The following is a 17,004-nucleotide window of genomic DNA, read 5'->3' as shown; positions in this document are numbered from 1 at the left end:
AATGAAAGTTTCATGGGATTTTTCTCGTGAAAACTTGGGTTTTTTATCCCACAAAAGAAACAATTCATCACTAGCATACATGCAATTTAGAGACTAATTATCTCACCTCAAATTCAAACATGCCATCCTTTGTATGCCCATACCATTTTAAGTTAGTAATATAGTATAGGCTGCAATGTGGTGATTTGTAGTGTGATCTTGCCATTTTAATGAAAATTTTACCTTAACAAAAGTATTTCCAGATGTCTGACAACCTTTTTTTTTTTTTAATCAAAACCCCAAACAAGAGGAATTAGAACCTATAATACTTTGTACCCAGCATGGGTTGAAGGTTGAGAGGATTAAAGAAGATTTTTGTTGACATTAGACTTGCACTGTAGATTCTATAGATTGTAATTTTCAGAAAATACATATGAAGGAAGATTGTTCCAGAAAACGGAAGTTGAATGAATAAATGAGGAAGAAGAAATGTTGATTCTGCGAGTTTGAAGTCAGAAAGTAAAAGCATGTTGACTGGCTGCGGCAAGTGTTTGGACTGCTTTGGAAGAGAGAGAGAGGGTAGGAATTATAGAAGCCATTTCAGAGGAACAGTGCCCATGGAAGTATCTATAGAAAAGGCATGCAGCAGAAAAAGAACATATATGAGGTGAGTCATTAATTAACCTAGTTGCTCTCTTTTGAATGGAATCTAGAAGCCTGAGATGGTTTTGGGGGAATCACCCTGCCCTAGATGTGAGAATGATATTCCATAGTAGGGCAGATTTGCAATTTGTACAGAGTGAACAGCTGCTTAGAAGAAAATTAATGCTGAGAGTAAAAGAGGAAACCCAGTTTTTTAGGTGCAGAGGAAGCAAGATTTGTATTGTGCTCATGCCAAGAGAGATTAGAAGTCAGGGTAATCCCCAGTAGAGATATATGATCTTGTCTACAAATCGGAGTGTCATCGAAGATAAGCATAGGAGAAGAAAAATCCTTTTTGCAAGATATAAGACAGGACTGAGTTCTAGAAGGATTAAAATCAACTAAGTTATTTTTGCCCCAATGTAGAATTACCTGGAGACCAGCATTTAAGGAATGGGTAGTGGATATTCAAGAAGTTGAAGCTGTTTGTGCAAAGCAAGGTTTCTCAAACTGGCAGGTGGAATGCAATGTGCTATCATCAGCAGAACTATGGATAAAATTTCCTGTCAATGGAAGAAGGTCATTAATATACAAAAGGAAAAGAGTGGGAGAAAGAACTAAACCTTGGGCAACACCAGCATTAGTGGAGAAGTTAAAAGACAGAGAACCATCTACAATCACCTGCAGTGAAGTGGTCAGAGAGAAAACTGGACCCCCAATTATAAAAAAACAGTTGCCAAACCATAAAATAGAAGCTTATTTAGAAGACCTTTATACTGAATGTGATCAAAAACTCTGAAATGTCAAGGGCAACTGCTTGAGTTTTACCAGACTTTTCCATTGAATTTGTCCATAGATGGGCAACATAAGCCAGAATATCACCAGTGGATCGACTCTGATGGAATCCATACTGGCAATTGTTGATCAGATGGAAGGTTTCTAGATATCTTAAGAGTTAGCAGTTAATTGATTTCTCCATTACTTTAGAAAGAATAGAAGTAAGTGCAGTGAGATGATAATTGGATGGTAGGAATTTGTAACTCTTTTTAGGAACTGGCTGAATATGAGCAAATTTCCAAACAGAAGGAACAACACCTTTGGAATAAGAAAGTGAAAAAAAAGGTGACACAGAACAGAAATAAATTCAAGTGCACAGGTTTTGAGAAAAAGCGGAGAAATACCATCAGGCTGAAGCTTTCTTAGCATCAAGATTGATCAAAATCCTTCTGACAGCCTTTTGATGGAAGACCACAAGAGGCATTGAATGGATTGGACTGGGAATGGTGGGAGAGGAGGTTTACCAAGATCATCAATACATGAGTTGGAAATAAAATAGGATGCAAGCAGGTCAACTTTTTCTTTGGCTGAAGTGACAATAGAATCATCCAATTTTGATAGAGGTGAGAACAAGGATTGGCAAAAGTTGCAGCCAACAGCTTAGGCAAGAGACCAGAATGCTTGGCTGCCATTTGGACACGAAGCAAGTTTTCTACTCTTAGTTTTTAATTTTTTTTTTTTTGTATAATTAATTTTCATGGTAAATTTTCTACAGCCCTGATAAGTACTTGACAATTCTACCTTATAAGGTAGTTCTTGAACTGGTTTTTATAGGCTAGAATACTGTGGTATATTTTGAAGTAGAAATTAACGACATCAACTTCTCCAGCATCCGTGGCAGAAGCAATTTATTGCTGGAAGGCTGTGATTTCAGATGTTATTTACAGTAGACTGTTGAAATAACAGGACATTCGAGCTAACGGCACATTGAGATCAGATGTTTACCTACAGTGCAGATGTCTTGCAGTGCCAAAAAAAAAGAAAATGGCAAGTCACATGATTACTGTATTTGTTTATGTTTGCCATTTTGAAAGTGAATTCTGTACTGATATCATGGTACTTTATACTGCTGCTTTATACAGTAGTACATTATACTGCTGTTTTATATTTTTATTAAATTAAAAACCTCTCATTATAGCTCCTAAAGTTAATAAACCTTATACAGAGAAGAAAGGAAGAACAGCATTAAAGCTTTGTGACAAACTTGATATATTCCAAACTATCACATTAGGGTCACCTGGAAAGTTAATTCATATACCCATGTTTATTGTGTCTGTAAATTGTGTGTGTTCTCTGGTCGATTTGCCTGTTTTGCTGGATGAAAAACCCCAGTTTGTGGGGGGGGGGACTTTGCTATCTATGCCTGAGACCAACTAATTCAGCCACGGCCTTTTCTAACTGGTGTGAGGACGACGGTGATGATACCATTGTGCTACCCACTCAGACTAAACTTGATATAATAAATTAGAAAATAGAACGGGGCATAAGCAGGAGTATATTAATAGCAGAATATAACATTGGATCGTCAACATGTTTGTTTTTTATGTGCAGTTAATAAAATTGCATTCTGAAAACCTTTTAGGGTTAAAGCCTCATGTTGCGAGAAAGTTTACTGATGTGTAAGTTAGTGCTATTGCATCATTTTAATACGCAGCAACCTACTAAAGTAGTACATAATTGGCATCATTTAAGTATATCTCATATTGTGAATACCTTCACAATGAGTTTCCATAATATTGCACTACTTCGAATAAGTAATGCTTCACTAATGGAAAAGACTATTGTTACTTAATCTTGGCAGATACCACCACCCAGATGGCACCGTTTCAAAGCTTGTTGGCCTCTCCTCAGTGGGTGGGCAGGTACAATGATGATAACCCAGTTGTGAAGTATAACTCCACAATATGAGAGCTGCCTGATTTATGTACTACTTTAGTAGGTTGCTGCATATTAAAATGATGCAATAGCACTAACTTATATGTCAGTAAACTTGCTTGCAACATGAGGCTTTAGCCCTAAAAGGTTTTAGGTCTGATAACCAGTTGCAATCTGCCATCAGGCATCTCTCATATTATGGAGTTATACTTCACAACTGGGTTGTCAACACTGCAACACTAGGATACCTGCCCACGCATTGAGGAGAGGCCAACAAGCTTCAAAATGGTTCCATCTGGGTGGTGGTATCCGCTGAGAATAAGTAACAGTAGTCTTCTCCAATCGTGAAGAATTACTTATTCGAAGTAGTGCAATATCATGACAACTCATTTTGAAGGTATTCACAATATGAGATATACTTAAATGATGCCAATTATGTACTACTTTAGTATGTTGCTGCGTGTTAAAATGATGTAGCACTAACTTATATGCCAGTAAAATTGAATTCTTAATCTCTCTATTTCTTATTTAGCCTCATTATTTCTGCATTAAATATGTTAAAAATAAAACTTTCTAGATAACAGAAAAATCGAAATAACTGCACCTTGAATCCCTAAAGGTGTCGTTATTCTGAAAGTCTATTGTACCCAGTTAAACAGCAATATTAGCATTAGCATTAGTAGAGGCATTTGATGCAAGAAAGCAAGCTTATGCAGCATCAGCCAAAAAAAAAAAAAAAAAAAAAAACCACTTCCACTTCACCCCTCTGTTTGTTCAAAATACCTGTCCAGCTGAGCCTTAAACTTATTTAGGCTATCAACTTCCACGACAAGGGATGGAAGTCTGTTCCACCAACCAACCACCCACTGGCTAAAGGCAAATTTCCGCACGTCTATCCTACATCTGTCTTTCCTCAATTTCAATTTATGCCCTCTCAGGTGATTATTCTGAGCAAGAGGAAGAATCCCATCAGCATTGAGCATGCTCAAACCATTCAAGGCTTTATACACCTCTATCAGATCACCTTGCTGGTGCCTAGTCTCCAGACACTGTAATTTGCAAAACTTAAGCCTTTCTTCGTAAGAGCACCCCTTTGTTCCATTCACTACTCTTGTTGCCCTTCTCTGTACTCGTTCCAGCAGCTCTACATCCTTCTTGAAATGAGGCCTCCAGACCTGTATACAGTACTCTAGGTGTGGCCTGATCTAGAGTACTGTATACCTAAGGAGGTGATTATTCCCCTATACAAGGGAATAATCACCTCCTTATCCCTGCTAGAAAAATTCCTATATATCATTGACAATACACCATGAGCTACTCTTGCAGCCCGTCTGCACTGCTCAGAGAACTTCATATCTGCCTGCACAACCACCCCCAGGTCCCTTTCATTCTCTACCACTGTCAGTGTAGTACCACAAAGTTGATACGTTGCTCTGGGGTTGCTGTTTCCCATATACATTTGTCATATGTTAAAGTACTTTACATTTGTCAATGTTAAACTTCATTTGCCACCTCTCAGCCCATCTGCTCAACCTTTCCAGATCCTGTTGCAGCAGCATAGTGTCAGTAGTGTCCTTGACAACCCTGCCAACCTTCGTATCGTCTGCAAACTTGGACATTAAGCTTGCTATACCATCATCAATATCATTTATAAATACAGAAAACAATAATGGACCCAACACTGAACCCTGAAGGACTCCACTAATAACATTAGTCCACAATGAGCAGTGTCCATTGATTACCACTCTCTGTCTTCTCACCCTCAACCACCCCTTATGTGAAACTATTATATGAAACCATATATGAAACTATTGAATAATGCTAGGTTTTGTGTTCATCTTAACTTTTAATTTGAATTCACTTAACACCTAAATTATAAATTGTATATTAGGTATCTGTGCATTTATTTGCTGTGTTTTATTAGCAGATTCCCATTGTGTTTTTGTTAATATACTTATTATTATTTTTTTAAGTGGCATAATCTTTGGAAGACAAGCTGCTGAAGTTCGAATTTGTGCCTGTCCTGGAAGAGATAAAAGGCATGAAGAGAAACAGTCAGAAAAAAATGATTGTGAAAGTGATTCAGAAGGCAAGTTTTGTTTTTATATATTTTTTCCTTTTAGCCAATAGTGTATCAGTAGTGGGAAATGATGTGAGGGAGCAAGCTTATATAGGATTTCCATAATTATATTCTCATAGCATCTGCCAAAAAAAAAAAAAAAAAAAGACTTGCCTCGCTGTTTTTAACTCAGTTTTTTTGCTGATTTTAGAAATGTTATTAATTTTTTTCTATCATATACCATTTTTTTCACAAATCACTTAAGATGATGTCATGAGTTGTATTATTAAATGTTAGGAGTAAATGCTAGGAATTTGTAGATTAAATCTTCACATTTTAGCAACACTGTCTTCAGTAATTTGTTTCTTGACCTTGATAGTTCCATGCAGCAATGTTTATTGGTGTTAGCTCAATTTATTTTTGAGGTTATCGTGTCAAATTGTGCTGAAAAGTGAGTAAAATGTCTTCATTCGGATTGTTCAAACACTTGAACAATCCAAACTAATTTTGTTATATTTATGTAAGTTATACAGTTCTTAAGCAAAGACAAGACATTACAGAATTTGTAAAAAATGTCTATTGTGCTTATTTTGGAGCAAAACTCAGTGACCAAGATAAACATTGGGCCCCACATAAAGTTTGCTGAACCTATGTTGAAGCATCGAGATTGTGGAAAATAGTAAAAAAGAAGGCTATGCCATTTGCAATTCCCACGATTTGGCCTGGAACCTACAAACCACTGTGATAACGGTTACATTTGCTTAGTTAATGTAGGGGATACAATGCAAAGAGTAAGAAGGGCATTGTGTATCCTAATATTCCATCTGTCATTAGACCGGTCACACATGGAAATAACCTGCCGATTCCATGCCCTCCACTTATGTTGGAGAATGTAGCAGCAGAGTGCTGAAAGTGAAGCATCTGAAGATGAAACTGAAGTCTACATACCTGGAAACAATGAGTCCAGGCCTCAACTGTTTTCAGCATGAACTAAATGATCTGGTAAAAGATTTAGATTTTCCAAAGGAATCTGCAGAATTACTTCGTTCTAGTCAAAAAATCTTCTAACACATGGGACTTAAAAAATTAGTTACAATCTTACAGTGTGCAGACTTTTTATTGACTCATCAAAGAGGAGTCTTGAAGGTGTGTTGTTCCACAATGGAAATAAATATGGGTCAATTCTAGTAGCCCACTCTGTGCATTCAAGGTTTGGCCAAAGAGGAGCAATTCTTTGCCTGGATCAAAGAATATAGTTCATAAACCACTGGTAGCCCCCAAAACTGTCCTCCTTCCATCCTTACACATCAAATTGAGTGTGATGAAACAGTTGATGAACGCTTTACTTCCTGCTTAAACTATCCCTGCTTAAACTATCTTTGTACTAATTTTCCATCGATATCCAAGAGAAGCTAAAATAAGGTATTTTTTTTGGGCCTCAAAATCACAAACTGATGAGGGATCCAGATTTTGAGGAAACTATGAATAAAAGAGAAAAACAAATATGGATTAATCAGGTCTGTTGTTGAGAACTTCTTAGGGAACAACAAGGATCCAGATTACAAGAATATAGGTGAAAATATGTTGGCAAACTTGAAGCTGTTCTGCAACATGAGTGTCAAGGTATATTTTTTACACTCCCATATTGACTACTTTCCAGAAAATCTAGGAAGTGTTAGTGAAGAACAGGGTGAGTGACGTTTCATCAGGACATCACGGACATGTAAATGAAGTAGTACCAAAGGAAGTGAAATGTCAACATAATGGCTGACTATTGCTGGATGCTGACTGTAAGAAAATCAAAGAAACGAAAATTTGCATTACAGATCAGTTTTAAAATGAGAGGTGAATTTTTAGTGGACTTTTTACCACACTGCCTTATTTAATAGTGTTTTCACCATGTATTTAAATATAAAAGTCTGGTAAACATAGCATTTTTTTTTTGTTATAATTTCAGTGCACAGATTCTGCCAAAATTAATAAAAATTTGTGAAAAATGAAATTTTCTTTCTTAATTTTTGAAGAAACCTGACAGTGGAAACAGAAGTCATTTTTGAAATCAGCATTAGAAAATGATTCAGAAAACCCTTTTCTGAGATTTAGGGATGTGTTGTGTGTGTGTGCAAAGTTTCTTCCACACTTGCTGTATTCTGTTACTTACTATGTTGAGGTTTTGACATCCTTGTGTGAGAATATGAGGCAAAGACGACCTCAAAAAATGGAAGGATGGCTGGATCTTGCACCACGACAATGCACACAGTCACATGGCGATGGCAGTTCAGCTGTTCTTGGCTGTGAAAAAATCATGAAGGAGCCTCCCTATTTGTACCATTTGACTTCTGGCTGTTCCCTAAATTGAAAATGGGGCATTAGGGTTATTGTTTCGCTACAGTGGATGACATTAAAGAAAATGTCAAAGCAGCTCTGTGCATTAAAAAAAATACAATTTTAAAGAATGTTTCAAAGCTTGATTTTGTGTGTGTGTGTGTGTGTGTGTGTGTGTGTGTGTGTGTGTGTGTGTGTGTGTGTGTGTGTGTGTGTGTGTGTGTGTGTGTGTGTGTGTGTGTGTGTGTGTGTGTGTGTGTAGAAGGAAGGTACTTTGAAGGTGACTAGGTTAGTAAGCCAACTGTTCATTCAATTAACTTTTATAGTAAAATGTAAAATTCCGGGAACTTTTTGAATGTACCTCAATATACCTGGAATAAACATTCATCATTAGCATGCTGAAGTTCTGTTAAAATTTTCACATTTTAATTTGATAAATCAGTAACAATATACTGCATAACAGAACTTGTCACTTCCCCTTTAGACATTGCTGAGGATTGATTAACACTTTTGCTGCTGGCTTTTTTGTGTGACCTTTTTTGACATGGGATTGAGTCAGTCAGTCTGGGTCGGAAAGGGCAGAAACATTTTTAGGCTTTTTTCTCACTATGACTTAATTAAATGAAAACTTTCAGGACTTTTTCTTCTGTAAAACTGGAAGAAAAAAAGTTCTAAAAGTATGGTAGTTTAATCCCTCCAAGTGGATTAAATTTTTAAGTTGCATATATGCATATATGCAACTTAAGTTGCAATTAAAATTTGAAGTTGCATATATGCATTCAGGAAGCAGTGTAGATGTTAAGCTCTTCCTGCTGTGCCTACTATAGCTGTTGTTCATCTTTTGATCTGCCTCGCTTTCCTTATGCTGTTAATTAAAATAAAAATCTCATTTGTATTTGAATCTTCTTCATATTTACTGTGTATGAGATATTAATAATTTTGATAATTTAATAATTTTTTTTTCCCAAATCAAAGAAACAGGTCATAATCCTGTTAAAAGATTAAGGATTGCTTCTGATGAAGATGAATTTATTGTCAAGGTAAGAGCCACTACAGTAATATATTTTAAATTTCTTAGTAAAAATATCAAATAAGAGAAGCATCTGGGAACATTAAAATATTTATTTATCTAATATGATCTTAAAAGAGGCATTCTTAAGTTTGCATTAATGAATATAAGTGAAGAAGGGGAAGGCACTTGCCACTGTGAAAAACAGACCCTCCTTATTAGTATAAAATATATGTATTAAATGAAGTATTAATTACTATAATGAAAGCACTTTAGTTACTTGAGTTCACAGAACAAGTGAATTCTAATTTAATTTGTTGAAATAATTAACAGAACTTTACAAAATTAATCCACACCAGCCAACTGTTCCACTATTGCTGGAATATTTCTGGTATTCATGTGTCTTTTAAAGTTTTGGCAAGTTTGTTTTTCCAGAATTTTGTATTTTTTTTTTTAAATAAGCATTTTTATTATTTCTTATTTATATATTCTTATTTATAGACTCCAAAGCTATAGTTACTTTGTTGTGGCTCTATTCCTAAAAAAAAAAATCAGTCTTCTGTCTCTTTTCAGTATACTTTTAGTTTCTTTTTCTTGGATAGTAGCATTTGTAGGTCCACAATACTGGAGTGTTAAAAACTCTTCCATTTTGTAAGTGGTGAAATTGTTATTTATTTTTCATTCAAAGCATTTTTGTCCTACAAGTTTTTTTGTGAAGTCTGCTACATTATGAGAAAAGTATATTATTCACAATTATGAAATACTTTATTTTTTTGTACTTGTGAATGCTATATAAGGGGAACATGCCAATGTGGATGCACATATTGATATGTTCTCCTCTATTTTCAAGTCGTGAAAAAGGAATAGGTTTGCATTTTGTAGTTTGTGCTATTCTGACAATGTATCATGCTGTGAAAAAACTGATACACTAGACTTTCAGAATAATGGCACCTTCAAGGATTCAAGGTGTCGTTATTTTGATTTTTCTGTTATCTAGAAAGTTTTATTTTTAATATACATAATGTAGAAATAATGAGGCTAAATAAGAAATAGAGAGATTAAGAATGCAATTTTATTAACTGCACATTAAAAACATAAACATGTTGATGATCCATTGTTATATTCTGCCATTAATACACTCCTGCTTGCATGACATTCTATTTTCTAATTTATTATATCAAGTTTAGTCTGAGCAGGTAGCACAGTGGTATTATCACCGTCCTCCCCACACTGGGTGGAAAAGGCCCAGGTTCAAATCTGTCAATGATATGAGGAACTTTTTATGAGCCTTTTTCACTCTGTGGCTGAGTTAGTCACTCTCAGGCGTAGATAGCAAGGTTTTTTTCCTGAGAAACTGGAGTTTTTCGTCCAGCAAAACAGGCAAATCCACCAGAGAACACCCAATTTATAGACACAATACGCATGGGTATATGAATTAACTTTCCGGGTGACCTAATGTAATAGTTTGGATTACATCAGGTTTGTCACTAAGCTTTAATGTTTTTCTTCTCTGCATGAGGTTTATTAACTTTAGGTGCTGTAGTGGGGGGTTTTTAATTTAACATAAATGTAAGACAGCGGGATAATTTATGATATTAATACAGAATTCACTTTCAAAATGGCAAACTGTAAACAAATACAGTAATCATATGACTTGCCGTTTTTATTTTTTTGGAACTGCAAGACATCTGCACCGTATGTAAACATATGATTGTAATGTGCAGTTAACTCAAATTTTATGTTTTTTGGGGTGCCGTTATTTTGACAGTCTACTGTATTACTGACTATCTGAAGTGTGAAAGACACATTTGCAACATAGACAAGAAGAAATCAAAAATATACTTTTTTTTTTATTTGCTTGAAAGTGGAAATGCTGGTGTGGATGTTATAGGAGTGGTGTCTTTTACTTCATTTTTGCTTAAATGCAATCTTCCAATGAATGTAGCTGATCATGCTTTTCACTGATTAATATTTTTAAAGAAAGTGTTCCTTAAATTGTTAAAAGTATATTTATAGCATGTCAAAAATAGCAGCTGTTTTGAAGGAAATGGCATCTAACATAACTACTGGAGTTGTGTAATGTTTACAAAATGGGAAATTTTCTATTTCCAGCAATGATGATACAAATGCAAAGAATTCTCCATGGTTGTAATATTTTTTGTTAATAAATTGCAGAAAATTTCGAGTTCTTTCCACTTTTCATACCTGCCTTGGAAGCTGATTCTACTGGATTGACTCAAGTCATTTTCCTTTTGTGTCCTATTTTAATTTTAAGAATAGCCCAAAGTCACATGGTGCCAAATCAGACTAATAAGGAAGGTGTGGCATGATAGAATTTTTTTGTCAGTCAAGAATTGCCAGATGGCAAGTGAAACGTGACATGGCACTTTGTTGTGGTGAAGGAGTCAATCATTTTAAAACTTCTTGGTAATATACTGCACTAATAGTGACACCTCATGGAATGAATTCTGGTAGTGCTGTCCTCCTTGTCAAAAAATGCAATCAGCATGATCTTCACATGTGATTTTTACTGCCACTCCTTTTTTTATTTTGACAGTAATGTTTATTTCCATTGGGAGCTTCCAACCTTGATCTGAATTGTATCCATATAAACAAGATCACTGTTATAATATTTGTTAAAATGCAGGCTCCGATGCAGCTTATTTGAATAATTCAGATTAAATGAGCACTTGGTGCTGTCTTTGATTTAGAGTGAGAATGTGCAGAACAAACTTAGTGCTCACTTGTTTTTTTCACTAGAAGCTAAAAAAAGAAGTTGTTGCAGACTTCATTGATGTTTTGATTATTTTGAGATGTTGACTGCAACAACAACTTTATTTTCTAGTGGAAAATTTTCATTATAGCTTACATCCCCATAAACTCTACAACAAAATTATGGTCCATTTTCCTGAACAAGTCACATTGAGGGAAATGGACCATAATCTGTCCCGCTGGTCCAGTACAGGTTGACAGATCAACTGTATTTAGCAGTCAGGGGTTTGAACCCCAGTCTATTGAAAATGTGTGCTATTGCACTCTTGCTCATCATCATCATCTCCAGCCATTGTCAATCCACTGCAGGATGAAGGCCACCTCAACATGTTTCCAGCAACTGTGGTCTTGTGATTTCTGTTGCCATTGTGCACCAGCAAATTTCACAATTTCATTCATCCACCTCATCTTTTTCTTGGGCATTTAGAGTTCAGCAGTATCCATTCCAAAATTTGTTTGGTTCATCTATTGTCAGTTCTTCTTGATATGTGACCTGTCCATTTTTATTTTAAACACTTCGTTCTTTCAATGATGTCACAGATCTTGGTTTGCTGGTGAATTCGTGCACACGTTTTTCAGTCTCTTTTGTTTAAAATTCAGTGCCCCCTATCCTCAGTTCTCTGTGACCCTCTGTCTTTGTAAAACTTTGGTATTCAGTGACCATGTTTTACAACCATATATTAGGACAGGGAGGATACATTAATCAAAAAATTTTCATTTCGCACAGATTAGCAAATTTGTCTTGAAGACAATATTAAGCTTTCCAAATGTTTACCATCCCAATTTTATGTGTTATTCAGTTTCCATCTGTTGAAATTTCTTTAGCATTAGCATTAGAAGAGGCATTTGATGCAAGAAAGCAAGCTTATATAGCATCAGCCAAAAAAAAATAATAATAAATAAAATAAAAAAAAATAAATAAATAAAAAAATAAAAAATAACCACTTCCACTTCACTCCTCTGTTCGTTCGAAATACATGTCCAGCTGAGCCTTAAACTTATTTAGGCTATCAACTTCCACAACAAAGGATGGAAGTCTGTTATACCAACCAACCACCCGCTGGCTAAAGGCAAATTTCCGCACGTCTATCCTACATCTGTCTTTACTCAATTTGAATTTATGCCCTCTCAGGTGATTATTCTGGGCAAGAGGAAGAATCCCATCAGCATTGAGCAAGCTCAAACCATTCAAGGCTTTATACACCTCTATCAGATCACCTCGCTGGTGCCTAGTCTCCAGACACTGTAATTTGCAAAACTTAAGCCTTTCTTCGTAAGAGCACCCCTTTGTTCCATTCACTACTCTTGTTGCCCTTCTCCGTACTCGTTCCAGCAGCTCTACATCCTTCTTGAAATGAGGCTTCCAGGCCTGTATACAGTACTCTAGGTGTGGTCTGACCATTGCCTTATACAAGGACATAATCACCTCCTTATCCCTGCTAGAAAAATTCCTATATATCATTGACAATACACCATGAGCTACTCTTGCAGCCTGTCTGCACTGTTCAGAGAACTTCATATCTGCCTGCACAACCACCCCCAGGTCCTTTTTCATTCTCTACCACTGTCAGTGTAGTACCATAGAGTTGATACATTGCTCTGGGGTTGCTGTTTTCCATATGTAGTACTTTACACTTATCAATGTTAAACTTCATTTGCCACCTCTCAGCCCATCTGCTCAACCTTTCCAGATCCTGTTGCAGCAGCATAGTTTCAGTAGTGTCCTTGACAACCCTGCCCACCTTCGTATCGTCTGCAAACTTGGACATTAAGCTTGATATACCATCATCGATATCATTTATAAATACAGAAAACAATAATGGACCCAATACTGAACCCTGAGGGACTCCACTAATAACATTAGTCCATGATGAGCAGTGTCCATTGATTACCACTCCCTGTCTTCTCCCCCTCAACCACCCCTTTATCCATAGCAGCAATTTGCCTCCAATGCCACACTGCTCCAATTTGTGCAGCAGTCTTCCATGTGCAACAGTATCAAAAGCCTTTCTAAGATCCAAGTATATAATATCAAAGTTATTCCCTGCATCCAGTTCTTTTGTGACTGCATCATAGTATCCAATCAAATTGGTCAGGCAAGACTTCCCCTTAACAAAACCATGCTGTGTCCGAGCTATAACTGAAGTCTTGTCTAGATGATCCTGCAGTGCTTGTTTAACCAGTGCCTCCATTAATTTTCCGGGAACAGAAGTTAAACTCACAGGTATATAATTACTTGTGTCAGCCTTTGATCCTCCTTTGTGAATTGGGGTCACATTTGCACATGTCCAGCCCATGGGTACCTCCCCTGAGTCCAAGGAAGCTCTCATGATTATGGCTAAGGGTTTGCTTACTTCCTTTGCTGCCTCCTTTAATATAACTGGATAGATCCCATCCACCCTAGGTGCCTTTCTTGTGTTTATCTTCAACAATTTCTCCTCCACTTTACTCTCAGAGATTACAAGATTCTCTAGCTTACTGCCAAAGTTGAATACACCTCTGGCATTCCCCTCGCTGAATGACTCCTCATGTGTGAATGTCGATGCAAAATATTCATTTAGTTTGTTAGCTACCTGAGCAGGATCATCAACAGTTGACCCATCAATATCAAGTGGACCAATCTGATTCATCCCCTTCCTTCTAGAGTTTGCATAAGTAAAGAACTCTTTGCTGTTTTTCTTTGCATTCCTTGCCAAAGATATCTCGTAATCTGCCTTCGCCTGCCTAACCTCCTTTGTAACTTGGTTACAGATCAACTTGTATCTATCATAGGCTTCTGTCACGTGTTAATTTGTATGTATCCCATGCATTTTTCTTCTCTGCCATATGTCTCATTAGTTCATCTGACATCCATTTAGGCCTAAACCTTGAACAATATTTCTTAGTTGGTATGTAAAGCCAAGTAGCTTTCAAGATGAGTTCTTTGAATGCTTCCCATTTTGAATTTGCTGTTGGTAACATCATCAGTTGGTCCCACTGTATAAAATTTAAATACTGTCTCAGTCCATCGTAGTCACCTTTACGAAAGCAATAACCCTTCCCTTTACCCCTAATGGTAGTTGCCTCTTTGAGTAAATCCCACTTCAGCACACTGTGATCACTGCCACCTATTGGTTCATTTATCTGCAGATTCTTAATGCATGAAGAATCACTACTGATAATCAAATCAAGAGTGTTACTCCCTCTAGTTGCCTCCCGAACATTCTGATGTAGAAAACAATCATCCAATAAATCCACAAAAGCCTTGCTAGTGTGTGAGTGACCAGCCCCCAAATTCCAGTCAATATCTGGGAAATTAAAATCCCCCATTATAAGACTCTCTGATTTACTGGCCCACTCTATTTCCCTGTACAGTTTCTTATTATACTCATCAGAGTCATTAGGCCTGTAGCACACTCCTACTCTCAATTTTGATCTCCCAATGCTTATGTCACACCAAACTAACTCGACACTGCACTGTCCAGCGATGTCAACTGGCTTCACTTCCTTGGATTTTATGTATTTCTTAACTAATAGCATAACCTCTCCTCCTCCCTTCCTATCCTGTCTATCCTTTCTGTAGACATTGTACTCCCCAAATTCCAGTTCTGCATTCCTTATATTTGTGTGACACCACATCTCTGAAATCCCAACAATATGTGCCTTTGATGTTTTGAGCAATACCTCAAATTCATCAAATTTATTTACTAAACTCCTTGCATTGGTGTACACGCAAGTTTACATGCACCTGTTCTTTTTCCTAGCTACCCTAACACAACCGATGTGTTTACTTGTACCCCAATGATTCCCAGCAGTTTCTGAAATTTCCTGCATCTTATTTTCCAGGCTGCTGCTCATTCCAATAGAAGCAGTGCAAGAATCACTTTCACCTCTGCCAGTGGCTACTGTTACTCTATTAGTCCTTGTATCCCCCAATCTAGCAGTTTTCCGACCCACCTAACACTGCCTCCATAGCATCAGCAAAATTCTTGCACCCTTTCTATTTAAGTGTAACCCATCCCTGTAGAAGCAGTCTCTCCTGTTAACAAGCACAGACCAGGCTGAAAAAAAATTCTACCTCTTGAGCCTTGCACAATCTTTCCAGGGCCGAATTGATTGACAGGGCTCTCATCATATACTCCCTCCTATCATGTCTGGGCAGAATTGCAGACACTTTCAAATTCAATTCTAATTCACGGCTTTTTTCAATAGTGACCTGTACTTGTTAAGTAATTCCGCTGGTCTCCTACTCTTAATATCATTAGTGCCAACGTGTACAACTATATCACCTTTTATGCCCTTAAAAGATGATATCTGCTCTACAACGTCATCAACCTTTGCCCCTGGCAGACATACCCTGGTCCTGTTCCACCTATCCTTTTTACAAAGCATGTTTCCCGTTTCCCTGAGGATAGAGTCACCAATAACTACTAGTTCCTTTTGGACCAGCGCATTCTGCCTTGGGGGCTGCCGCTGCATTGCATGATGACCAAGTGCAAGCTCTGGCATTGGTGTGGGCAGCTGAGAGCTTGATGGGCCCCTCACTTTTAATCCTTTGAGGGCATCCACCCTGTCCTTCAAGCTCTCATATAGGCCCATAACAATGCTGAGTTGTCGCCTGATTTCCTTACACTCCTTGCATCGTGCGCACACACACACAAAGACATACCCCATGGCAGTATCATGTCTCGTACCCGACTGCTCCACAAACATCAAGCAAATAGTGCATCTTAAAAGGCTGTGATTCAGAGGGCAACTGCCCCCCTCAGTTCTCCTCTGAGCCACAGCATTCCCATTAGCTTGAGTCTTTTGCTTTGCTGCTCTGGTTTGAGTCATGATTTCGATTTAATTTCATAAAATTTCAGTACAAAATTAAAACCCTAAACTTGTATCCCAACACAGTTATAACGCTATATTTACGTTTCAGTATCGAGTGTTATCTACGAAATCCCTTTATATAACTTCCATATCAAGTTAAGTATTATTTATTTATTTTTCTAATTATTTATTTATTTATTTTTTTTTTATGAAAACCCCAAACACGAAAGGTATCAAAACCTATAGTACTTAGTACCGTGCATGGGTTGAAGGAGAAGTATGGGGGAGGGGGGTGCCGGAAACTTTGCTCTAGAGACTAAACATGGGTTTCACCACTTCAAGCCTCCAATAAGCAAAGTGGTGGTATTTCACCAGTTGATGAAAGTCATCTACCACCTACTAAATTATGTTACGTAACCTAAGTCGTTATATGTATAGTTAAAAGTACAATTTAATTGACAATGAAGTTCAACAAGATTAATAGATTTTACTGATTAATTGACAATATTATGTACTATACTAAACTATATTAAGCTTATGCTATCTAGTTCGAGATATTTTGTATCGCGTTACAATGGCGGCAATTTACGAACGGTCAACACGTGGATTTGATACCCTTACCGATACTAAGTAATACCTACAAAATCTTTATCTAAGTTACTTTAAACTAAGTATATTAAATAGGAATATAAAGCTACTCTAGAAAATA

The 17,004-nt window shown here is 36.9% G+C and overlaps 1 protein-coding gene across 1 annotated transcript in view; it reads left to right on the top strand.

The window, feature by feature from the left end:
• The window catches only part of LOC150087722 (tumor protein p73-like), a 135,462-nt gene that overhangs the window by 105,773 nt on the left and 12,685 nt on the right, over nucleotides 1-17,004 (top strand). The window contains exons 9-10 of the mRNA XM_090369919.1: nucleotides 5,307-5,422; nucleotides 8,693-8,757. Coding sequence (XP_090226045.1) covers nucleotides 5,307-5,422; nucleotides 8,693-8,757 — 181 coding nt within the window. The remainder of the gene's footprint in view (nucleotides 1-5,306; nucleotides 5,423-8,692; nucleotides 8,758-17,004) is intronic.

This window comes from Mastigoproctus giganteus, chromosome 3, assembly GCF_048544385.1.
Source record: "Mastigoproctus giganteus isolate SK-2022 chromosome 3, ASM4854438v1, whole genome shotgun sequence".
Taxonomy (NCBI): domain Eukaryota; kingdom Metazoa; phylum Arthropoda; class Arachnida; order Uropygi; family Thelyphonidae; genus Mastigoproctus; species Mastigoproctus giganteus.
Note: the sequence above shows the minus strand (reverse complement) of the source record. Positions and strands in the feature narration are given on the sequence as shown.